Genomic DNA, 25,198 nt, shown 5'->3' on the forward strand with positions numbered 1-25,198 from the left:
TGCACAAAGGCTGAGCCGTGGTTACAGCATCTCCTCTTGCAGCCAGGGTGCAGTGGCTGGGTTTTGTCACGCTGTGTCCCTTGGGACCCCATGCAGCACACCCAGCTCCACCAGCCAGCGTTACAGGTCTCGAGGGGTTATGAATGTCATGAGGGGGCTCAGAACATCAGCACCCACAGGCGTGAACTGGGGCCTGTCTTGAAGTTAAGTCACTTTGTGAATATGTAACTTTCACTATTTCATTAGGATTTCTCCCATCTGTTAGACATCATTCCAGAGAGTTTGGTGATGCTCTTAATGAAGCTGTGAAGGGATGCTTTTGTTTTAGATGTAATTGGACAGCTGTTTTATTATGAGTTAATGAACTATGATGATTAAAAAGAATCCAATTTTAGCAAACCATGTATTAACAATTACTCCGGACTAAAATCACAGCTGAGCAAGTGCTAGACAACTTTCATGACAATGACTAAAAGCAGAAGTCGAAAAAGGAAAACCAGTGAGGTGCTGCAGGACAAGAGGTGCCTCCAGACCAGGCTCCCTGCATGAGACATGGTTCCTCGGGCTGCCCCACAGCAACCACTCCACACCACCACCATCTCCTCTGGCCCAAAGCCCCTTTTGGCCCAAATCAGTCATCAGGAACTGTTCACACTCTTCCATATTCCCAGCCCCTCTTCATGCCCATGTCATCCCTGTCCTCTGACCATGGCATCCCATGAGGGGCTGGCAGAAGGGAAAGGGGACAGTGATGGCAGCAGGCTCAAAGGTAATTGAGAGACAGAGATAATTGACCTCTCTGAGGTTGCAAAACGTATTTCAGACTGCTTTTCCCCCTGCCCTGGTTCTCTCTGGCCAAGGCTGTTTGCCCTGGAGGTGTTGCACAGAACAGGATGCTCCCTGATGTAGGGCCACATCCTTCCTGACTGCAAGGAGATGACCCCACAGCAATGCTGAGCACCAGCACCACCATGAAAAGTTGATCCAGAGATGGGGAGTCCTGAATTTGTCCTTCCCACACTTTCCAGCTCAGAAGACAGTTTTATATTTCAGCTGAACCTTGTGCCAAAGACCAGAGACCACAAAAAGCAGCTGTTGGAGTTTCCATAGAGGTTTCCCAGTTCATATGGAGCAGCCTCTGGGAAGTAAAGTCTTTGCCTTGAGAGAATTTCAGTGAAAAATCTCTAAAGAGTTAAATGAAGACAGGTCCATATGCCACATGTGCAAATCACTTATCTCCTGCTGTTAAAATAAATCTGTTCCAAATCATTGTGGCTTCCCAACAGCTGCCTCCTGATCTTTCTCTGCTTCAGCCCTCCATTTGGCCTTCTTTTCTATGTTCACCCTCAGCAGCGTCTGATCCTTTTTTGCAGCCTTGAAAAGAATTGGTGAAAATCATTGCATGCACATAGTTGCCACCACTACATTTCCCCACATTTGCACCACTTCCCTTGACACCCCACTGTCCTTTTTGATATTTTGCAGTAACCACATTTTCAGCATTTGCAGCTCTGATTAGCAGGAGAGTTACACTGTAAGTTGTTTACAGGTGCACTGGGACATGCAAGTCAAACTGGAGACCCTCCTTCCCCAGCAGTGGGATGGAAAGAAGTGTCACAATTCTTGGTGGCCATGGTGACATGCAGGCTAGGCAGGCAGGACCCCAAGAGCCTCATGGTCGATGGATGCAGGGCAGGACCAGTACCATTGGCACTGTCTGAACTACTCCATCACCTTTGGACTGGCCTCTTGCTGAGGTACTGTAACACAGAGTGTTGCACTGAACAGGTTTATGACAAAGTGGGTCAGAAGGAACATGTTAATCAGCAAATTGTGCTTCCCCATGGCAGTCTCTCCCCTAGAGAAGGAGAGACACAGGTCCTGTGCAAATATTGCTTATGTATTCTTATAATCAGTCACCCAGGGGCTTATTTACAAAAAGCGTACATAGACCATACATTAAGCAAATCAGTTCACCCAGAAACAATACTCACTTCTTTGCCTGTGATGACCATGGTCAAACAGCCCAGCACAGTCAGTGCAATCATGATGTAGCAAACCTTTATCCTGACAACGTTCCTTGCTGCGTCGAGGACATCAGACCTGACGAGGACAGAGCAGAGTTTCCATCCTGCAGCAGCGTGTGTGAAATGAGATCATGGGGAGCTGAGTAATGAATCCTCAAGTCTTACAGCAACTGCCTGTCAATGTGCAAGGGGTTTCTGCCTTCTCTTTCTGCAGCTGCTTAGAGGAGGACTGAAAAAATTAGCCTATGGGGAAAAGGTTTAGCCACCCTCCTACAGAAGTGGGGTATAGCTACTTCCAATAGCCATCCGTAAGAACAGGAATAACAAATCCTGCTCTTCTGTCTTCTTTTATTGCATATGAGAGTGCTCACACCTGAGAGGGGAAGGATGGGTGGAAGAGCCCCCGGGATGTCACAAGTCAGAAGCTTAGGACTCCAAAACTGAGTGACAATTCTTTAACAAAATACCTTAACAAAAAGGTGAAACCACAGGCCAGACATGAGGAACTCATTGTAGATGCCTGTCACCAAAGCTGTGTGTAGCCCCAATTTATTATTAAAATTTATGCAGCAATATTGCTAATCAATAAAACCTAGCAAAGCATGCAAAATCCAAAATGGATGATATCTTACCGTAGTGACTCGTGAGTTACAAAGCCACTTGTCTTGTAAAAGACACTACAACTTAGTCTGAAATGTATGATATCTAAAACAAATTAATCCAATTTACTTCACCTATAATGGCAAAAAGCTCATGTTCCCAAGAATTACAATTGGGGCTACAATTTGGACACCAGTAACAGCAATCCCCATCAGCATGGGGGAGCACTAACTCTCACCATGTGAGCACAGCTCTGGGTAATGCAGACTGGGGTGTCAATCTGTGTGTTCACAGACAAAAGTATCATTCTGACTGGTCCACTTACGATATGTGCTTGGGAATGTCCTCCTCCTTTTTAAAGCGTCCTGCCCACACCAACACCTTTTTATCAAAATTTGTAGGCCTTCTGTCATTTCTGAAAGCTTCTTTACCTATAAAAGATTTTATAAAAGAAAACAAGTCAAGCTTCAAGAAGGGAAGAGGGAAAAAGCTGTTGTTACAGGGGGAAAAGGATTGAAGGTTCAAAATTACACTTTTCTATTCCCTGAGAGTCAAATGCACTTTCTAAAGTCAAAAAGACTCAGCAGATGGTGTGGGCTTTGTTACATTTGCAGCTTATTTCATTTGGCCTTTTTTTGCTTTAGTTTTGGTAGGTCTTAAAGTAAAAATCTCTCCTAAGCTTCCTGATTGAGAGGGTAAAGGATGCGGGGCTGAGGTTCCCTAAGCCTGCAGCATCCTCTCACCCTGCTAGCATCTTGCTTTTAAATGGCCCAACTAGTGAGTTGAGCAAACTGTCGGCAGCACAAGTAACTCCAAAACAGCTTCTCCTCCTAAAATCACCGATGGAGAGATGAAGTCTGCTAAAATGCAGCCTGGTGGGAGGCTGGCAGTCATTCTCATGCAAGCTGGGTAACACATTACTGTACTCTAATGATGATACATTACACCCCATCAGGCTACCACGGTGATGCCATTAGCATGTTGTCACCCACAGCACAATGAGAAAAGGACTCTGGCTTCTCTTGATGGAAACAAGCCCAATGACAGGCCACAACAAGGACAGCAGCAGGGAGACCCTGCAAAAATAGCAATGGTTATCTCAAATCCTACCTTTTGCATTGTACACTTGCACAAGTGGTCTTTACAAGGTAGCTGAGACTGCTCACCCAGTACCTACACCCGGGTAGGTGCACCCAAGATGCTATGCTACAGTGCCCTGTGCTTGCAAATGTGGGACTTGGGCTGAGAAATGCTCAGAGCATGCAGAAAGGATGGACATGAAGATGTCCCTGGTTTCAGTGTTCTGCACTCCCTGCTTGTTGCTGGATTGGCTGAAAGAAAATCACTATCAATACAGAACAGGGCATGGGGAGCATCTCTTCCTGCCTGTGTTGAGATGGTGAAATTACATTAAGTGCCTTGGCCCCAGACCTGTTCATGGATGCCAGGACTTTGTGAATGGCTGGAAAATCCCAATTGTAAATCTTGGCTCCCAGACCTCCAGGTAAATTTAATCTCCTGCTTCTCCTATTTGTCTTACAGAGTGCCAGTGAGACCAGCAAGTGCCAGAGTCAGATCTGCAGCAAGCAGTATGTTGGATTGCTAAAAGGACAGGCTTCATCACAAGGAAGACAAGGGTAATGCCCCATGCAGGAGACCCTCAGCCATCCCATGGGAGCACAGACAGCCCCATGCAGCCCAGCCTTGACAGGGTGAGAGGTCTACAAAGGCACAGCCAAGGACGTGGTGGTACAGGTTAAAAAGAGAAACCATCTCTATACCAGGAAGCTTGTCCATCTGGGAGCAGCCAATGTCTGCTCTCTGCCACATAATCCAGGGCACTGCCTGGCACAAGCACACACAGGTGTGGCTACAACTCGGCAGGGATCATGGAGGGGAGCTGAAGGGTGCAAGTCTGCCACTTGCACCAGCCCTGCACACCCAGGGACTTGCACTGGTCCTCCTCTGGAAACCGAGCAGACGGGTAGGAGGATGAATATTTGTTTATCTGTTTTAACTAACATGTTCCCTGACATGAAGCGTCGGTTTGTATTTGCTACCATAGGAGGACTATTTAACGCAAAAAACTTATCCCTGTGCACTGTGCTGGTCAGAGCTCTGAGTGTGCTCAATGTCCCGGGAGCGCCTGTAACCCCAGGAGATGCAGCCCTGCGGTAGTTCAGCCACAGTCGAGAATGAGGGTCATTTTCTCACCCTTTCCTGCAAATACCCTCTCCCTCCATGCTGCAGCACGAAACAGTGACCAAAGGCTTTTTACCCACCTGGATCAGCCGCCCGCAAAGCCACGTGCTGAGCGTCCCTCGCTTTGTTGCCGACAGCCCTGGCGGGGCACAGAACCAGCCGAGCCACCCCGTGCCACAGCCCAGGGCTGTGCCCCACCGGCCTCCCCAGCATCCTGCCCCGAGCAGCACTGGACCACCACGGCCCCAGCAGCCTGGCCATGCAGGGGGCCTGGCAGGAGCCCAGGAGGCTGCCTCTAGGAGTTATTAATGCAAAACTATCCCCTCCTGTAAGAAGGGAGTAGCGTGCACTTCCACCCTGACTGACAACAGGCTTTGCTTATGCCACGATGACAAAGTTAAATTTATCACCTGTGTTTACTAAAATGACACACCTTCAGAGATAGGCGAGCAGAAATCACCTCTGTGGCAGCTCACGCCCAGCCCAGACTCTGCCCCGGGCTCTACATCCCAAGGAGTTGCTCAGGAAAGCAGTGCTCATTTACATTATTTTCTCAGTCCTTACTATGGAAGGACTAAAATAGCGTGCTGTATTTCCCCAAAGATGGGCTTAGTGACTGTTAATTATCACAGCTGGTTAAGCTTTTAGAGTTCTTAATTGTTCTCAGCTAAAAAAATAATCTTGCAAATCAGTTGCTTTAAACAGACTTTCTGAAGAGGAACAGTGTTTACCCCATCTCAGAACAAATGTGGTTTAGTGGCAGGAAACTAAACCTGGTGTTTGTGTCCATAAATGCATTATGGGGAGCCCATCTAGCATCCAAAATGCAAACTCCTAGCAAAGAAATATATTTCAGATATATTTCAGGTTTAAAAGAGTAAACTAAGAAATTGTAACTAAAACCTCAGGTGTTGTAGTACTTGTCAGTCAGTAAAATTGTCATTGAAATGTAGCAGTACCTATAAAGTATTTGCCCTCCACAAGGTCTGGATAGCACTGGATGTTTTCCATAACATCAGCTGTTCTAACCTGAGAATGAACCAAAACCAGTGCTATTTTATCACTCTGACATTTCTACTGCATTTTGCACAAAATTCTCGCTGATGGGTCAGGAAATGGAAATGCAAAATATTTGTCTCGCTCAGAGCAGTGGGGTATTTGCTCTCATTAGATATACAATGCTCTAAAGCTGATTTACAGGTAGGGAAAAAAAATCCATTTGAAAGGGAAGAAGCAGTTGCCAAAAGGTAAATTTTTAAGAACTATTTAGTAATACTATCAAATGCAATATTGCAGATAATCAAAGTGTGTCTAAGAGCAAGGGAAGGAACTGTTGGGATGTTAGCAAGGATACTCTTTAAGGGCTGAGAGGATGAAAGATGTGAAACAGATGCAGTTCCAGCTCCTCAGCTCCTGGCCCCAAGGAAAAACTCTACCATTTATAGAGACATTTTATATTTTTTGAGAACACAAACTTATTGATGCTGAGGAAAGAAGAAACTCACAGCAATGAAAAACATGGTTTTTCCTCTGTTATGAAAGCTCCACAATGTATCCAGATATAACACATTTTGTTTAGCTTAATTCACTTGTAATTTGGTAAAGCAAATTAGATCCATTTCCAGATTAGGAACCCATACAGAAAATAAATAGTGGTTTGAGCTTCCAGCTGCAAACAAAACCTGTAAACAAGCAGAAATCAGTGGATGTGATTATGCTGGAAGAAGCAGAAGGGAAAACTGGTGAAATCATGGAGGATATTTGTGTCCTGCTCAGGGTTTTCCTGGGGGAAAATGGATGCAAGGAGGAGGAAAGATGCATTTATAGCCTGAAGTTTACATGGCTCAGCACCCCTGAGCATACCCACAGCCCCCCTTCTCACCTTGCAGAAGAGCTACCAAGTGGAAAAGGGATATTGTACCTCTGGACATCCCTCAGTCCCCAAGATGAGCGGGCAGAAGGGGCTGTAGGGCAGCAGATGGGACATGCTGCCATGATGCTCATGTTGCACCTCACAGGGGCTCCAGCTGTGCAGAACATTAGAGCATTTTCACTTTAACAGGCACTCTCCAAAATACTTACTTATTGCAGAAGTGACTGTCTTTACGTCATGTCTGATTATGGATTTGAAGAGGAAAATAAGAACATTTTTTTTTATGTCTTAGTTTCGCAAAAGTGGAGAGAATTGTGGGTTTTTCAGGCCTCTGGTGCTTATTCACCCAGGGGTTGCCAATTGTTTCTTCTAGCAGACACACCAGCTAACAGCTGTATTAATCATGTCTGCTGTGAGCAAAAAGGCACTTCAGGATTTATTATGCCAGCATTTGGAAGTGCAAAGACACAGAGATCCTCGTGAAACCACAAAGGCAGTTACTTGTTCCTGAATTTTACCTGTTTTTCTGGCACCCTGAATGCTTATTGCCAGGGTGAGTTTTACTGCAGTGTATGAAAGCTATAGACACTTCCAAGTTAGGAATTCCTTTCCCATGTAGAATGTGGATCTCTCTCTGGCCCAGAGCACCTTAAATCCCCTCCTAAATAGCACAGAGATGCAGAATTCTCTTGGATCAAGGTAGCCTTGTGTACAGCTTGATGGACTTAGTCCTCTTTAGAGAAGTTTTGTGCTTAGCCCAGTGCATGCACATCCCCCCTGTCTAGGTTACAAAACATCCCCAGGAGGCTCTTCCAGTCACTCCCCACACCAAGCCATCTCTTGAAAGCCATCAGTGATTCATGACCAGAGTGCAATATCAGTATTTCATAACCATTAAGCTCACGGATAGGGAGTTTGTTGAACAGCAGTAACAACTTGTTCAAAGATGCAGAGTTAGCAAAACTGGGTTTAAAGCACCATCTCCTCTGCCTTCCATATCCTTCTGCCAGGAGGAGAGCAGGACCCCAGCTCCTCAGCAAGCCCTGGACAGTATAGACAACACTGACTAGCTGTACAGACATCCCCCAGGCTTCCTCTGACCCTTCCTGCAAGGGGAGAGCACAGATCTGAAGGGTTTTGGGTTACACAGGCACAGCGTAGCTCAGACAGAGCAGAGGATGGTCTGCTGCTGTGGTGGTGGTGCAGATTGGTGACATTTCTGTTTTCTGTGTGCGAGTGATATGTAGCTGCAATGCTTGTTGCACACTGGTGCCAACACTGAAGATTTAAAACTAAACAGAAAACCACACAGGACTCCATCCTGGTTCTGCATCCTCTTCACACCCCTTCTGCCACCACGAACTCTTGCAGCTGACTCCAGAGCAAGACTAGCAACCAGTTCCTAATTGTACTCAAAAACCTTTGCAGAACTGGAACTGAGAGGCTGCAATATAAACTCAATTGTTTGCTGTAAAACTCCATTGCTCTGGCTTCTGACTGACTTTATACTGTTATTCCCAGTCCCTTAATTCTGATTATTGTCAGCTTATTGCAGCAATGAGAAGCACAGGTTCTCTTCACTTGTTCTTCTTTTTCTGCTTTCAGCAGCAACAGGAATGAAAGTGTTTATTGTTCCAGAAGCCCCATATTCCCACTCATATCTTTACAACTCCTGGTTCATTTTCATAATAATGCACAATAAATTTTTATATTCATACACAGAAAAGAAGTCATAGGAGTATTCAATGAAAAAAAGTATTACTCTGCAAAGCTGTTTTCACTGGCCTCAAAAACAGATGTCTTACCATCAGACTCTGTTTTGCATGCCATGAAAACTTTTTACATGAGGGCTGTGATGAGGAACATAAGATAATCTTATCTTAAAATTCTTTGCCTTGCCCCTACCTAATTAAATATGCAGCAGAGCTCTGTCTTGGTTCCTAGACAAGATAAACAGCAATCCTGGATGGGCTTGTGTCTCATGAAATTCTAAGTGAGTCAGGAAATATTTTTCCAGGCAACTGTGTATTCTCCAGCAGCACAATTTAACACAGCAAGAGCAATGAATTTCTTCAAAATATCTTACTTACCTGTGGACTCCCAGGCCCAGAGCTGTCCCTCCTCTCCAGGGTCCCCAGGGAGCAGCACTCTCAGGGCTTCAGTTCTCTCCAGAAGGTGAGACACATCCTCCCCATATCAAAAACAGTCTACCCTAAGGACAGTCAAATGCAAATCTCAATAAACTAAAAGCTCCTTAACTGTTTCTCACTATTTCTCATGACAACCAAGTAAAATCAAGGGAACAGTTACAGTATCTTTTAACAAAACCAAACTCAAAGGGTCTGTAAACAGTTCTGAACACAAGCATCAGCATGAGGCTTTAAGTAATTCAGAACACTAGGATTAATATTTTTTATAATCTTGAGTGTTGTCAATAAAACAAAATGAAGGAGTCCTTCCTCTCTTTCTGTGCTAAACTTCAGATTTGCTTTTTTAAAAAAATTAAATCAATATTCCTCTACTGAAAGATCCTGAACTTCATGGCAGTATTGTCCTTATTCCTCCAAATTTGATAGTATCACTATAATTTGAAAAATCTTACTTAGAAACCATACATAAGACACTAAGCCACATTATTAAAAATAAAAAAGCCATCAACCAAACAAAACCACACCCACAACTCCACTGTCTCTGGTAAATCTTGCCTAATTTGGACCATATGAGCCTTTTGGCATCAGTCTTTTAAGAGGGAAAGGTAATTGATGTAACACACTTGGTATTTTCTACAACAGGAGCATTCAGTTCCCCCAGGTGAAAAAGATTTGAACTGTTTTCTATGTCTGCCACTAATTCAAAAATGAGAAGGATTTGGCCCTGAGTGTGTTGGCTCTGAGTAGCAGTGCCCAAGGTTACAAGGATCAGGATCTCCAAATTATCCTTATCTGAGTAGATTCATCTTCTCTGCCATTAAACACATTTATCCGTAAGAAATTTAAACACCAATTAACAGCCTGTTTTTTCGGCTGCTTAAAGTATGTTCAACTCTGGAACAGCAGGAGAACCCACTCCTACCTCTCTAGATGGAAATGCCTACAACAAGGGACACTGCTGTAGCCAGGAGGGTCCATAAGCCACACTTTCTTTGCTCCCTTCCATCAGTTCTGTGTTTTTAGATAAGATGCAATAGAATATTTGTTGGACACGGGAATGCACTTATGAATTGTCTTAATAGGAGCCAAATTCAGTGGAGCTTGTGAGCTGCACCTGGAGTCACTAATCTCTTAAAGCAAATACTTAAAAGGGACTTGGGATTGGTCTGATGTGCCCTGGGTACAAAGTGCAGGGTTTATAACAGCTTGTGTCAGAAGGGCAAAGCTCATGGCAGCAAAACAAAAGTTAGTCATTGCTCTGGCAAAGCTCCAGTTTGACCTTTCCCAGGGTTTGGGATGATCATACAGAGGTGATGAGGTGGCACGTCAACTCCAGCATGGGGTGATTTGGCACAGGTAGCATCTGCCTATAGATGGGCTGAAACATGGAGAGGCTGCTCAAGTGCAGTTTCACCATGGGGGAGCAGTCAGATGTGAGCAGCAAAAACCCCAGGACCCATGGGAAATTGTCCAAAATGTTCAGCCTGTTGTGATGAAATTGCAGGGAAATTAATGCACGGAAGAGCTTAGCACCAGGTCACTGATTTCTGGAATAACACACAATTGGACTCTAGAGCAAAAATGTGTGAAACCCTGAAGAAAACAAAGCCATCAGAATCCTAACAATTTACGTTTTGACTCAGAGTTTGGAGAACCATTTAATTTAAACGTTTTCCACACCTGTTTCCCCAGCTGAGCCAGAGAAACACACTGACAAGGAGAGAGACTCGTTGTTCACTTGTCACTTAATGATTTTCTTTCCTGAGAAAAATGGCATTGTCTTCAAAAAAAGACACGCTTAGAAAATTTTCAGTCCATTAGTCAATAGTTTAGGGAAAAAAGAAACCTAATTTTAAAAGATTGAAGCATTCTTCGTGGAAATGTCTTTTCCCCACACTTGGTTTAATATGAAGATGACTTAGATTTTTTTTCAGCTCCTGCAGAGAAGTCATATGCCATTGATTAGGCCAATAAACTGGCTGATTTCACTGGGACCTCCTGCATTGTGGGGTCAAATTTTGCTTTTAGTGACCGGCTGAATGTGTATGTAATCAATACAGGAACAAATGTATCCTGGGTAACACAGGGGGAGGCACTACCCTGGGCATACTTTGGCCCAGCAATGCACACCACAGTAACCATAACAGAGCCAGGTGCCTCCTCAGATTTATGATCTGTGTCTTGACAATCCCTTTAAAGAGACCATAAAACTCTTCCAAACACCCCTGGGTGAAACACAACCAACCCATAGGATGAGATTTACTTTCAGCAGCTTTCACATATCCAAAGGGACCACAGGAAAACACATTTCCTCAGAGTTGCATAGCCCCCCAAGTGCAGCGTGGAGAGGGCAGGAGAGTGAAAATCTGTCAGACAAGTCTCTGCGGAGGAGGGTTGGTGAAACAGTGTTGTTGCCTTGTTCAAACCACTGGCTACTGGCCAGCACTCTTAGGGACTGGCTCACATGTGCTGCTGTCCAGCTTGGGCTGGTGACTCCTCTGCTCCTTGCTTGTGCAGTGCCTTACACAAGGGAGTCCCAGGCAGCCACTGGCACTCCAATGCAGCATGGTAAAGCAATAATGAGGAGAACAGAAATGAGAGACTCATCTTGAGAAGATATATAATAATTACAGGGGGCCCAGGAGCTCGTAAAAATAAATTACATCTTACATACACAGAACTTCAACAGTAACACAAAGCTGTCCTGGATTTTCTGGACTGTATATGTCATGGAAATGCATACAAAAAGCCACTGCAGTGAGTTGTGTTACTGAAGGAGGAATTTGTTCAAGAATAGAGCTTATCATAGATATAGGAGATGTTTCCAGAGTGCTGACCACATTAGGTGGGCAGCTCTCATTTGCTTAGTCTTCAGTAAAACATCTCTCACAGGTACAAATGCCATCCTTGGAGAACTGGAGATTCTTCAAAAAAAGATAATTTGGAGAAGGAAGTAGCTAAAGTGGGGATGGTGTCACTGAGGTCACACAGAGGTCAGTGAGAAGACTGTCTAGAAAAACTGGACGATAAGGGCTTATATTATATAAATGGGATAAAGAGCACACAGTGCAAGGTCAATTCTTTGAGGCTAAGGATGAGGATTTCTGGCTGCATTGGTTAATTTAGCATGACCCCATGCTGCCAAATGGATGTTGACATGGAAAAAGCAGATGCAATTCCAAAATGTACAAGAAAAGTCATTCCAGTAGAGAGAAAACAATTTTAGTATTCTCATATAAAACATCTGGAATAGCCTGCAGTGCTGTTTAAGAAAGTTAATCAAGAAGAAAAGAAATAAAGGAAGAAATGAGAGGAATATGTCTTTTTCTTGGCTAACAAATTACAAATGGAGAGGCATCATGGTACATATCTCTCTGAGAAACTCAAGGACAGAGAAGAAGGACAGTTAGGCTAAATCACAGCACTGATACCTGTACAAAAGGTATAAGCTGCTTCTGAGAATGCAAAGGGCTGCACCTTTTCTGGTGCTGTGCCTTGTACCTTCCAGCACTGGAGCAGAGGCTGTCTCCACCCTCCTATTAGCTAATGAAGCGCAGGGAGTAACACCAATAGCAAGGCCACACAGGTCTCCAGGCTCCTGCAGCACTGCTGGGCTGGTTTAACTTCGGGCCAGAGCTGCACAGTCATTAATGTTTACAAAACAAGTTTCCAGGGAAGCAAAATTACACACCGAGGAAATAATAAGCAGCAATGTAATCAGATGTGAGAGGGAGATCATTTCATTACCTGAACCAGCCCTCATTATTCACCATTTCCCTGGCAAGAGCTGATAAATGCAGGCTAATGAATCTTCGCACTCGGACGAGCGGGAGGAGTGCCGGCTCGGTGCTGCCGCATGCTAAGCAGGACTGGAGGATCCAACTGTCAGCTGAAAGCCCAAAAAATAAAATATGAACTTATCCATTGCAGCACTGCAGTGAGAAGAGAGAGGGGGTTTAACCATGGTTGGCTTGGTCTTACAGAGTCACCTTGGCTGTGGGAACGCTGTGGCTTCTATTTGGCCTGGAAGAGCAAATTGAACTCTAAACATCCCAAGGATAATAGGGTCTGTGAGCTGACCAGAGTCAGCTCTTTAGGAAAAGCCTTTCAGGACCAACAGGATCAGCTGGAGACTTCCCAGTCCTGACAGTTAAATATCATCCTCAGCCTGGTCATGACACAAGGAAGATATCAACAGAGAAAGAGGCAACAGCATCAACACGTAAAAACACAGTAGCAGGACCTTTGCCCACTTCTGTGGCACTATTGTTTCATCAACGTTGCCTACTGTAGCTATTCCTTCCTTTGAAAGTTAGGGAAACAGGAAATATACCACTCAATATAGAAAATTATTAAAAAAAACCCCACACACAACAAAAAACCCAATACACAAACAAACAAAAAGCAATGCTAAAGAAACCATCAGAAAAGGGGATCAAACCTCTTGAACATAAACAAGTTCCAGAGTTGTGAAGACTACCTCTGCTTTTTCTATACTTTCTGCATGTGTCACAAGCAACATGGCTCACAAATTTTATATGAATTTTATATGAAGAACCAGAACATTTGGCAAGGCTGCTCTGGAAGGAGCTTAGACAGTAAGAGCTAACATAAGATGAAAACCTATTTAGAGAGGAACACACGTGTCCTGACATTACAGGGAAATGCTGCCCTCATCTGTCTTCTGGTGACAGGTTCTATTTTCCTACCTACTATGCCTAAAGCATTCATCACTTCCAGAATGAAAAGGTGACTCTAGTGCTGCAACCAGATCCAATGTCTGTGCATGGACTGGAGCCATTAAGCGATGCTGCTGCTGGTAACTGGAGTCAGTATAACCATGTTGCTGCAACAGAGTTTAAATGTAGACATTTCTCATTCTCTACATTGAAGATGGTGTCTTGGCAAAAAAGAAGAAAATGGCTAATAGATTCTTTATAAAACTAAAACCTAACAAAGAAAAAAAAATAATTTCTAATGCCAGGAGAGCGGAAATACTGTGTCAGAACTGGGAGTCAGCAAGAGCGGAGCAAACCCTGCTGCTGCAGTGATTTGCACACTAGTGCACTGGGCAGGGATTTGGGGATCTGATGCCTGCAGCCCAGCCTGTTAGAGAAAGCACAGAGAACAAGGCTGGTTTGCCTCTTTCATCCACACTGGTAAAAATCCATCTCTCATAAACACACAGATACAGACAGAGGGGAGGCACATTTTAAGCACTATCAGTGGCCCTCAGGAAGATGAAATGAAGGAGAAAATGAACATGCATTCATATTTCATAGAAGTAGAAGCTTTGAAGTTGGAAAAATATATGTAGTAGATAAAGTATAGCAGTAGTCAGTTCTGTATGGGTTTGGGGTGCAGAAAAGCATCTATCAAACCTCCTTCTGTGAGACAATGCTGCTGGCCAGCCCAGGTCTTCAGAAAGTACTGTGGCTGGTGAAAGTGCAGATCCCAGCACTTACCTGCTAGCACTTGTAGAGCTCCAGAGCAGTACAGCTCTCAGATGGAGATGCTTCTTTACTAAGGGCTGTGTCTTTTAGTTCTGCTAGTTCCCAGTTTACTGACATTTCTCCTTGATTGTCTTTTCCTCTTAACTCTCATTACTTTTGATCTTATTTTGTAAATCCTGGATTTAATAAAAGTCTACACCTCCAAAGTTGAATGTACAGTTTTCCGACACCTCAATGGCTGGAGCATCATCCCAGCACAAGCAGATGGGTCTCATCTGGTGACAACAAACTGACTCTCTGGCAACTCAGGGCAGGGGTCTACAATCAACCACAGGGTTTGGATTTCAGCTACATGATTTCTATTCTCCCACAGCAGCATGGTCAGCTCTCACCCAGCCAAAGCCTGATGCTGGCCACAGGCACTGCACAGCCACAAGCTCTGTCCAGCCTGGAAAGGAGGTGATGGAAACCAGGCTGGATGTTGCCTGGCCCATGAGCTCCATACTATAAACCCAGACTCTTGTGTCTCCACCTAAGGGGGATAGGCTGGCCAAAGTGTGTCAGAAACATTTTTGGCCTACACAGAAATGCTCATTGGAATATTTTTAATGGTTTTGTTGAAAAAAACCCTGAAATTAATTCCATGTCTAATTGCTACCTAGTTTCCTAGATGAAAATTTTCCAAATGGTCCTTCCAAACTGATTTCATTGGAAACATCAGTCCCAAATCATCCTTTCTAAGATCACAAAAGAAGCAGTGAACTCAGGACTGTCCAGCCTCAGACCCTCCAGCTGAACCTAGGATCCCTCCAGCGACTCACCCTCCCACTAGCTTCAACCAAGTCACCAACTCCAGAGTTTGGCTGATGTCTCAGCAATCAAAATCTCTCATTAAGCCTTTTTGCCTGGCGCTTTAATATGATCTGTCATTTCACAGCCCAGTAGCTCTATCTGAACAGGTGGAATATGGCAAATTTCTCTTATTATTTTAGTATTTGTCAAATGACTGTTATTAATTCACAGTATCTACATATTTCTAGACCTCCCCCGAAGCATTCTTCTTTATCTGATCAGCTACATAGTAACACCACTATATTACTCCTTCCCACATTGCTGTCTGCCTTCCCAGTCTGTCCTGTGCATATGACCAGTGTTTGGTCCTTTTGGCTCTTACTTGGAGTCTCCTCCTTTGTTTTCGAAGTGATTGAACAATATTAAACAAAGTAAAACTAAAGACCAAAATTCCTGGTGGTCATTTGCTTGAGTTTAATCGTTCTGGCCACATAACTCCTAGGGAAATTCTACCTGTCTTCGTGCTAGTAGTATGTTACTAACATTAACACCAGGAGGCCTTTGTGGATGAACAAGGGGCTCCTGGACAAACTCAGACACAAAAAGGAAGCCTACAGAGCGTGGTAGAGATTGAATTGAGAGCAGCCCTGAGGAGAAGGACCGAAGGACCTGGGAGTGCTGGTGTATGAAAAGCTGGACATGAGCCAGCAATGTGCACTCACAGCCCAGAATGCCAAATGTATCCCGGGCTGCATCAAAGGAATTGTGACCAGCAGGGGAGTCTGTCTCTCTACTCTACTCTGATGGGACCCCACATGGAGTTCCACATCCAGCTCTGGGGTCACCAACACAAGAAGGACCTGGACCTGATGGAGCGAGTCCAGAGCAAGGTCACAAAGTGAGTTGAGTCTCAGCTGAACTCTGGGGACTTGGGAGTGGAGGTGTACAAATTGTCACAAAACTGTGATTGAGGCCGGAAAAGTCCACCTGCTGGGACAACTGGCCTGCCAAGATAACCTACGGTCACTTCCAGGCTCCAGAGGCCAGAGTGGCTTTAACAGGGCAGCTCTATTCGTACCTGAACGCTTGGCTTGGAGCCCCGCGGGCCTCCAGCGAGTGCTCCAGCTTTCTTCATCATACATTTGGAACTGCATAACCGGCACCTTCCCATGCGGCCAGTCTGACTTAAAGCTCACTCCGTTCAACAGCTGCCAGCAGGGCAGGATCGAACGCCAGCGACCCCGCTGCTTTACAGTGCATCCACGGAGCAGCGAGGAGAGGGGCGGGGGTCTCCCGGCCGCTCGCAGCCGCCGCGCCGGGAGCGGAGCCGCAGCCACGGGCACACGCTGCTCTCTGCTGGGCAGCGCCCGCCGCGCAGCCCCGGCTGGGAACCCGCCCCGGTACCGAGACGACGGGGGACACGGGAAATTAAATACCTTTTTTTTTTTTTTTCCCCCCATTTCACTTCATGCCTATAAACGCTCTCTGCAAGGGGAACAACTCCGGGGTTTTCAATTTGCTTTCTCAGTCCTGGCCCCTAACTAATCGCTTTACGTACATATAAAATGCCAGTTGAAATATCTGTTCTTAGATACTTCCATGCTATAGATGTGCCTTATTTTAACTCCAAACGTGTGTGTGCTCATTCCTGACTGAAAACAGACTTGCATTTTGAGTCAATCCAAAGCAAACATACTACGCCCGCACTTCTACTATTCTCTTTCCATGAGTTTTCCTTTCATTCCTGCTTAGCTGGATCCAAAGTGGAACCATTTGCTTTTTTCCTCTCATAGTAATAAAAACCAAATTCCAGGCATTTCAATCACCTGCTCAGCACAGAGCACCCTCCCTTAGCAGGAATGCTGCACTGAGTGACACTGCTGATGTTTCAATCCAACAAACACCAGAGCATTGAGTACCACCAGTCTGGGTGGGTGAGGAATAGCAGGTCTTCTGGGTCCACAGAAGCACCGAGGGACACCACTTCTATAACCATCAGGGGCTACTGAACAACCCTATCTGCTCGGCCAGAGCCATGATGGGTGAAGAACACTAATACCAGGACTGAAATACTCTCTGAGACTCTTCAGCAGATGCCAGCAGTCAGCAACATAAGGAGTGAATCAGCTCACACAAAGAGAGCAACAGAAGCCGGATATAATCAGGAACATGTCAGATATGCACACACAGAGAAGGATCCCAGCTCTGCCAGGAGAGTGAACCTTGCCCTCAGAACTGGGGTATTTTCTTACCTCGGAGGAAGGAGGAAGCACCAAAACGGGAGCTCTGGCCTTTGAGAAATTGCCATCTGTCTCTCCTCTGAAACGTTTTAGTAGGGCAGCATCAGGAAAACAGCTTCTAGAAGCCCATGAGACAAGTCCAGAGCAGAAGCAGCCTCATGGGAGCCCTGCGTGCAGCAACAGGGGCTTCTTGCAGGGCAGTAGATGGCTGGTATTAGCTTTCAACACCTCTTTTGCAAAAATTTTCCTGAATTCTTTCTCAAGATGATTTATTCAGTCTGCTTCCCCACCACCTCAGTGCTCTTACTCATTATTTAACTAACTTCCCTCTCCTTCCCAGGTATGAACTGTTCTCACTGCATCAGCACCAGTGGATGGTGCATTGAAGGATGAGTACTACAGCTTTGCAGCCTCCCTCCTGCTCCCAGCCTCTCCAGGCTAGTGACAACACCCTTTTCTACTGGTTTGTGGCTAAACCGTGATCCTAGAGCAGCTGGAGTGCAGGAAAAGGGTCCTCTTCACCAGCTTCTACTCCCATGGCACTAATCCCACAGTCCTTTTTAAGAATTCCCACTCAATTACCTTCTGTATTTTCTTAGCCCACTCCAAAACAGGACTACTGCACTTCTATAAGAAAAGACTTCCTAAGATTGAATCTTTCCAGTTCAAGCTCTCAAAGGCTTAGGATCACAGAAGCACTCATAGCAGTTCCCTTCTTCCCAATGGCTCCCCACCAACTCCACACAAAATGCTAGAAGTATCCAGGTCCAAACTCATTAAAAACAGAAAATCACATTTTATTTGCCAGCTCCAAAATGATTAAAAACAGGAAATTACATTTTATTTGCCATTAAGTGTTGATTTATCACAAAAAGTACCAGTATAAAACGTACACCAAGGTAATGCAACTTGGGCAACAAGCCACTATTCACACTCCTTCATGTCCAGAAAAAGTGACAAAGCCCTGAGAGGAAGTGACAGCTACATACCCTGCTGCATTGTTCCCAAGGAACCATTATCACAGTAAGAGAGATGTTCCTCAGCACACCAAATGTATTTAGTCTATCCGTAGGGGGTTTTTTCCCTTTATCAGGAATTCACTTGTATTACAAGTGAAATCAGGTTCTCTTAACCCAGCACCCTCCTGCCTAGGTAGATGCCCAAGTCTGCTTTCCTAACTGCATTAGAAACTTCATAACTTTTTATTAATCTCATTATTTTAGCAAATTCTGGAGTAATAGCACTACAATGCAGTTATAACCTTCACTGTAAGTAAAGTTCTGCTTCTTTTGTCCCTACCACAACACTGATAACACTGTTTGAATCTTTAAAAAAGCACTTTGGGTCTCCTTTGGAAGGGAAACCCCAAATCTGAGTGAAAGATGCAGAAAACAAACTGATAGGTAAAGCTTTGGTGAGAGTAGGAGAGCAGACACACCAGAACTCAATGGTTACTCTTTCATTCTGCAGATCCTAGTGACAGAATATGAAAACACAGGATTTTTTTTTACAGACAAATGAATGATAAGCACAGGGTATGACACAAAAGATGGCTCTTTGGGGATCCCAAGGGAAATAATGAGAGACAGAAAGCAGCCTGCTTTTCACTATGTTGAAGTCTTATTTCCTGTGGTGGAAATTTTTTGCTGCTCAATATTTATATTTCTTTAGACAATACATACACACACACAGACACACATAGTACTCAACATCAAATCCGGAGCAGCCCCACAGCACACTGAGCAAGGCTTAGAGAAGAATTATTTGTGTTCCCTGAGCTTCAGTGCCAGGCAGCAGCACACCAGTTCACCTCTGCTGACCACACACCACTGTGGGTGGCAGAGCAAAGCAGAAGGCAGTAACTGCACATCAGGGCACACATGCACAGCACCTTTGGGCTAAAATTCCTGTAGCTGAGGAGTACCTGAATGTGTCTTTACTCGCTTCCACACCCGTATCTGCAGTCCAGCTGGATACCAGTTGGGTGGGGTTAAGCCTGCCCAGTCCAGCAGCCTGGGGAGCCTGCAATGTATTATCCTGCCCTCTCAACCTAGATACCTGGTGAGATCTCAGTGCCTAATTTACCTGTTCTTCCCCAACAACTAAAGCCCTAAAAATAAATAATATGGCTAGTTTTCGTTTGGGGACTGGATTTTGAAGGGCAGGGGGTTGATTTGCTTTTTTTCTTTTTATTAATTTTTTTTTCTTTGCATTGTCCCTTTCTAATATTAAAAAACAAAACACGCATATTTGTTAAAAAATTGTCATCCAAACAGCTATCTTATTATTGTGCGTATATGAGGCCAAACACAGTAGGAATCTCGTGTTCCTTTTCCTTTCTGGGATCTACCATATGACTGTATCGTTCTCCTCGGTGGCGTTCCAGGTAGGGGCCCCAGTTTGCTGCAGGCTGGCAGCAGCTCGCAATGCGCTGGAAAGTAAAACCAAGCACGACTTTAGTCCAGGCTACTATTAAAATTCAGCAAAGCTGTAACTCAACAAATGGCAAATCACTAAAGTTGTTCAGAATCCTTCCAAATATCTTTGGGGTCAGTGGATTCTGGATACTGAAGTGAAAAAACAGAGAAAGTGTGACCAACAGGACTGTTTGGCAAAGCTTGGCAAGTGCAGCATGCCTCAGATCTGGCACTTGCTTGTTTCTGTGAGGAATGGGATGTAAAACTCCAGCGAATTATATAGGGATATAAAGCAATAAAAATTCTCCAAAGAATTTAAAGCAGCTGAAATAACACAGAGCCCATAAAAATCACTCTTGAATGTGTGTGTGCACTCCCAGAAAATCAGACTTTATCTTCTTATCAGAACACTTTAAATTTGCCTCTGATGCAACTACCAGAGATGTGTTTTGGTCTAAAAATCCAATTAACGGACACATCAAACGTGTTTGAGAAAAAAAGTGCAGGTAGTCCTGATAATGCCAAAGAAATTAAGATTTGAGTCTATGAAAGCTTTTTTTGCGCCCTTACCTCAAAAAGGGTTCCTTCAGCTTTAATTATTTTTACAATAGCAACAATGGGAATCCAGATGACGCAGAAGATGATCATGCACCAGCCAACAGCACTTCCCCAGGTTGGATATTGCACTGAGCCATAAGAAGGAGGTGAAAATGTGGCCAAAGACCAGAGCAAAATAGCCTATAAAAAATGGTGAAAAGAATAAGAGAAAAAATCAGATTTCCAGAAACTCTGAACTTGCAATCTTCGAATCTAAGTTGATCCATCAAAAGTACTGTCTACAAGTTCTGCACAGTTCAGTTTTGCTTCCCCAGTGTGAGAACGGCTGTGCAGGATTTGGTGTTCAGTCACAGCCAAACAGCAAGACTGAAGGGCAGGACTGAACGATGACACTGATGTACACCCTAACACTAAGTACATCTGTGTTTAAACACAACTTGATCTCTGGGTTCTCTTGAAATCCTGCATTAGATAATACATCTGCTGTTGGATGAGCCCAGTACCTTTCTCTATATGTTTTGTGTGTTCCCATGTTCAGTTATTTCTGGGAATACAGGAAAGAATCTAAGATTAGAAGTTGGCAAATATTGCTGCAGAAATTAGATATTTTTAAGCAGCATTTTCTAAATTGTTGTCTGGACATATTAAAGGTAATGTGCTGGCCGGAGTGACTTACCACTCTTCCTGGATTTGGGATATTAATAAATTCTCTCACACTAACATAATCCATCATCTACACCACAATTAGAAGTACAACAGTAATGAAAAACTGAGACGTGTGACAGGACATAAACAGGTCTCAGTCAGACAGGAGAACAACTGGACATCCAAAGATCCAAGCCAGGAATCCGTTCCAAAAATGGGACTTCCCTCAAAAGGGAAAAATCCAAGTTTTCAAAACATTTTCTCAGTCTAAAATTAAGATAATCTATCTGCCAAGACAAATGATCTGGTTGCTCTCTTAGTCCTTGGGAGTGTAGATCCAGCTCACTAGCAACTGATCTAAATCTCCAGCCTCTCCTAAGAGAGGATCCGAGGAGGGGGGAACGTATCAGAAAGCAGAGACAGTATTTCCTTCACTGACACGGCCATACCCCTTCTTTATACACAGAGCCTGGGCATTCAGCCCTGAATCTTCACATGGAAACCTCTTCAATATCAAATTACCAAGTTCTGTCACACTAACACAATCCAGTCATCTGCACTCACCATTAACAGCGCAGGAGTAACGAAAAACCAGCACATTCTCCACCAGAGCCAGAAAAAACGGCTCTTGTGCCCAATCATCATTTCAATGTCTTGAATGAACCTGTTTCCTCCTGTTGAAAGACAATCATAGGGCACATTGTAAAGCGGGTGACACCCTTTACAGAAAAAAGACAATGATCAAGGACAGTTTCTCCACTTCAGTGGTAATTATTAAAGCTTTTCTGACAGTTAAGTTATAAATTCTTTATTGCAGTAATTACCATTTATTATTCCTGGCACTGTTCAAGGCCAAGTTGGATGGAGCTTTGAGCAACCTGGTCTAGTTGAAGGTGTCCCTGCCTGTGGCAGGGGGATTGGAACAAGATGATCTTTAAGGTCCCTTCCAACCCAAGCCATGTTGTGGTTCTATGATATACACTGTGCCTGGGATTGCTTAGACAAATTACGGATTTTCAATGCAAATAATTTACCATAAATGTAGACGACACCTGCTACCTCCAGGACAGCTGAAAAAAGGATTCCCCATCCAGCACAAAAATGATCTATTAGGTTAACCCAGTAAATTCCTGCCTGTAAAACAAACATTAGAGGTTAAAATTTGAATAGTAACACATTTGTGCAAATAAAATAAGTTGTATTTGTTCAAGGCAGTTTAACTGATCACCACTCTGAGTTTTTTAAATTCCCAGTACTTCAGATTAAATACATATTTGTGAATATTATTTTGTTTGAGTACTTCTATGTAAAGTTGAAAAGCACATCTGACACAATACCAAAACCAAGACATATATATATATATATATGCAGAGTATATGTAAAGAGCTGAAAGCAAGATTTAAACATGGAGCTTACAGTAATAAAGCTGGGGCTGAAGTTTTAATACTGAGCCACAGCAATACCTGTACCAGTTATCAGTTCTGAGGGGCTTCTATATTCCCACATGCACAAGTTCTCCATGTGGGTTAAACACAGCTTTAAACACCAGTGTGCAATAACAGGATCACAGCAAAGGAAACAAACTTTAAGTCATTTCACACTCTTGAGTACTAAGTCCCTTGCAAGCTTCCCTGCCACCAGGTTCTATGACTTACATACTTGGCTTGACCATACAAGTGACTATTTACCACAATTATCTTCTTCACATTGTCAGTCTAATTACACACATAAATCTGCATTTCTAGATGGAATAATTACAGTGAACCCTTGTAGCCTTAAAAGCAATTACCTCAAGAAATTTTACACGCTATACTTAAAATTCTTTTTCCGTATGTGTATTTATATACATACACACACACAGGAGAAGTAACCATGCAATCTACAGATGCTTGTGAGCTAATGGGTTTTTATGACATGAATAGGCTATTTCTCAATTTCTGTCCTGGTTGGTAGTCAGTTCTGAACAAAAAGATCCCATTGACATTTATCAGCAGTACCCACAGTGCTGCGGACACGCTGTGTGCATATACCCGTGATTACACAAACTCCTGAACTGAGGAACGATAAATCAGGCTGATGGTTCACGGGCTCTGTAAAGGCCTTCTATTTAAAAGCACGTCTCAGTTCAATAATCACAGAAAACCTTAGGTTCTCCAAGCTTCCCTCTGGAAATTCCTTATTTGTGCACCCAGGCACACCGGCAGAATTTGAGTCTCCAAGATTGACCCACGCAGGCAGGAACAGTTGGAAAGGGTATTTTGATTTGAGTTCATCACTTGCAGCATAACTAAACTCACTACCAAAAAATAATTTAATGTCTTACCTCAGTAACACAGACAAGCCCAAGAAAAAAGAGCACTGTGCACAGCCCCATGGTTACAGGGACTCTTAATTTTTTCATCACTCTGGGAAAAAAATCTTGAATGGTGGTTGTAAGTGTTTCTGCAAAGGAAGAAGTGAGGAGTTTGAGCAGCATAATTAAAAAAGGCAATGGCCATTTGAAAAGCCATGAGTCACTTAAAACACCACTCACCTATGCTGGCAAACTGGGAGTCAAGGCCCAAGAGCAGCAGCATGAAGAAAAACAAGAAGGACCACAGAGGAGAAACTGGTAACTTGGAGAGGGCCTCTGGGTAGGCTACAAATGCAAGATTAAATCCTGGAAAGTAGTGGAAAGAAGGATGTTATTGTCATGCCTTGGTCAGTGCAAGTCCCAATACCAGCAGTGTGACAGTCAGCCTACCTGAGTTCACGACCTCGGAGACGGGTCTCTGAGACACGAATGCCATGTGTCCCAAGATGGAGAACACTGCAAACCCAGCAAATACGCTGGTGACGCAGTTGACTACACAAACTGTAATGGCATCCGAGTAGCAGTTGTTGTGGAACCTATTGTACGAAGACAACGCAACAAGCCCGCCCCATGCCACAGACAGGGAGTAAAATATCTGGGTGGCTGCATCTTTCCAAACCTACCAAAAATAAGAACAGGAGAATTATTCCATAGTGAAGTGTACTTACCATAAACATTTAAGTCTGCCCTCTGTTGAAGCTCAAGGGTATTTTTTTTTTCATTTAGCCTGAATATCTAATTCTATTTCATATGAATTTTAGGGTATGTGGGATATAGTATGCTGGTGACCTTGCAGTCTCAAGCACAAACAATACCTTCTCTTGTCTCCAAAGGTCACATCCCAAGTATGTTGCCAAATACTTAAATCTTATTGGGCTGGCTAACGCTAAAGAAGAGATTCAATTTGTTCACATCTGTGGGTTGTTGAGATATGAATCCTGTCACAGTGCCAACAAATAAGGAAAACTGCCCTGCAGGAGTGAGAACTTCCCTGTACTCTCCCACTCATGTTCCTCCACCGTGACCCAAACAAACCACTTCTGCCTCTGCTGCAGCCCCTTAGTTAGCGCCAAGCCACAAATAAATACCACAAATAAACACCACACTTAGCACCTGCTTTTGATAAAACTGAAATAATAAATATTGGCATAAGCCAGAACAAAAGAAGTCCAGGCTTTCATTGCACAAGGTACCCTTCCTGGTGCACCTAGTTACCCAAGCTAATTTCTTGGGCAAGGCACAGCCTGAATTTCAAACTCAGGGATCCCTTCAGCCTTCTGATAAAGTCCCTTAAAATTATCAGCAAGGACTTTCTCAGCAGGCCTTGCTGATATGAAACTCCAGCATGACTGCCAAGAGATGATCAGAGGCAATAGCACAGTTGTTGTCACTGTCTGGTGCAGCAGGGAGGGGGCAGAGGGTGACTATTTTTTAAATTGAGAGTAGCTAGAATAGAGGAGCTTGGACTCCTTACCCTATACAAAATACAGGGCAGGACACGAAGAAGCACCTGACTGGATAAAAAAGAAGTTGCTCTGCAAGCAGCAAGCCCACAGAACCACGGAAGTGTGTCACACTTCTGGGGCTGACGCTACCTCTCACCTCTGCCTCCATCAGCTTGGTGAAGTTAGACTGTCTCCCAATGTAGAATTGAATGCCATCCATAGCACCTTCCAGAGTGGCACCTCTCACCAGCAAGATGAGCAGGATGACATATGGGAAGAGTGCAGTAAAGTAGACGACCTGCAGAAAGATGGGCAGGGACACACCTTAGGAATGAGGGGATGCACAGACCTCTGTGGAGGAGGAATGGACAGGCTTTAAGCTAAGGTCTGCTGGTACAAAAGAAAAACAGGCAACCACGGAAGGGAACACATGCCAACCACCA

At 44.1% G+C, this 25,198-nt stretch overlaps 2 protein-coding genes across 8 annotated transcripts in view; both read right to left on the reverse strand.

The window, feature by feature from the left end:
- Positions 1-317: 317 nt before the first annotated feature.
- Positions 318-5,211, reverse strand: LOC135421460 (protein FAM162B-like). Its single transcript, XM_064669973.1, has 4 exons — positions 4,910-5,211; positions 2,953-3,058; positions 1,995-2,103; positions 318-1,374 (listed from the first exon to the last, which is right to left on the reverse strand). Exons 1-4 carry the CDS (start codon positions 5,088-5,090, stop codon positions 1,267-1,269), a joined length of 504 nt encoding a protein of 167 aa, XP_064526043.1. The 5' UTR covers positions 5,091-5,211; the 3' UTR covers positions 318-1,266.
- A 14,375-nt stretch (positions 5,212-19,586) lies between these two features.
- SLC6A14 (solute carrier family 6 member 14) overlaps positions 19,587-25,198 on the reverse strand; it is a 38,859-nt gene continuing 33,247 nt past the window's right edge. For all 7 annotated transcript variants that reach the window (XM_064669981.1, XM_064669977.1, XM_064669979.1 and 4 more), the window contains 8 exons: positions 24,913-25,053; positions 23,701-23,929; positions 23,491-23,616; positions 23,281-23,399; positions 21,992-22,091; positions 21,522-21,631; positions 20,325-20,492; positions 19,587-19,768 (listed from right to left, as the gene is read on the reverse strand). In XM_064669981.1, coding sequence (XP_064526051.1) covers positions 19,622-19,768; positions 20,325-20,492; positions 21,522-21,631; positions 21,992-22,091; positions 23,281-23,399; positions 23,491-23,616; positions 23,701-23,929; positions 24,913-25,053 — 1,140 coding nt within the window. In that variant the 3' untranslated portion in view covers positions 19,587-19,621. The remainder of the gene's footprint in view (positions 19,769-20,324; positions 20,493-21,521; positions 21,632-21,991; positions 22,092-23,280; positions 23,400-23,490; positions 23,617-23,700; positions 23,930-24,912; positions 25,054-25,198) is intronic.

This window comes from Pseudopipra pipra, chromosome 13 (genome assembly GCF_036250125.1).
Source record: "Pseudopipra pipra isolate bDixPip1 chromosome 13, bDixPip1.hap1, whole genome shotgun sequence".
Taxonomy (NCBI): domain Eukaryota; kingdom Metazoa; phylum Chordata; class Aves; order Passeriformes; family Pipridae; genus Pseudopipra; species Pseudopipra pipra.

Excerpts from the sequence above, each read along its gene's own strand:
- LOC135421460 (XM_064669973.1), bottom strand. The coding sequence starts at position 5,090 with ATGGCCAGGCTGCTGGGGCCGTGGTGGTCCAGTGCTGCTCGGGGCAGG. Across the intron at positions 3,059-4,909 it reads TTTGCGGGCGGCTGATCCAG|GTAAAGAAGCTTTCAGAAAT; the intron begins GTGGGTAAAAAG and ends AATCTTTTATAG. Across the intron at positions 2,104-2,952 it reads GACATTCCCAAGCACATATC|GTCTGATGTCCTCGACGCAG; the intron begins GTAAGTGGACCA and ends TGTCCTCGTCAG.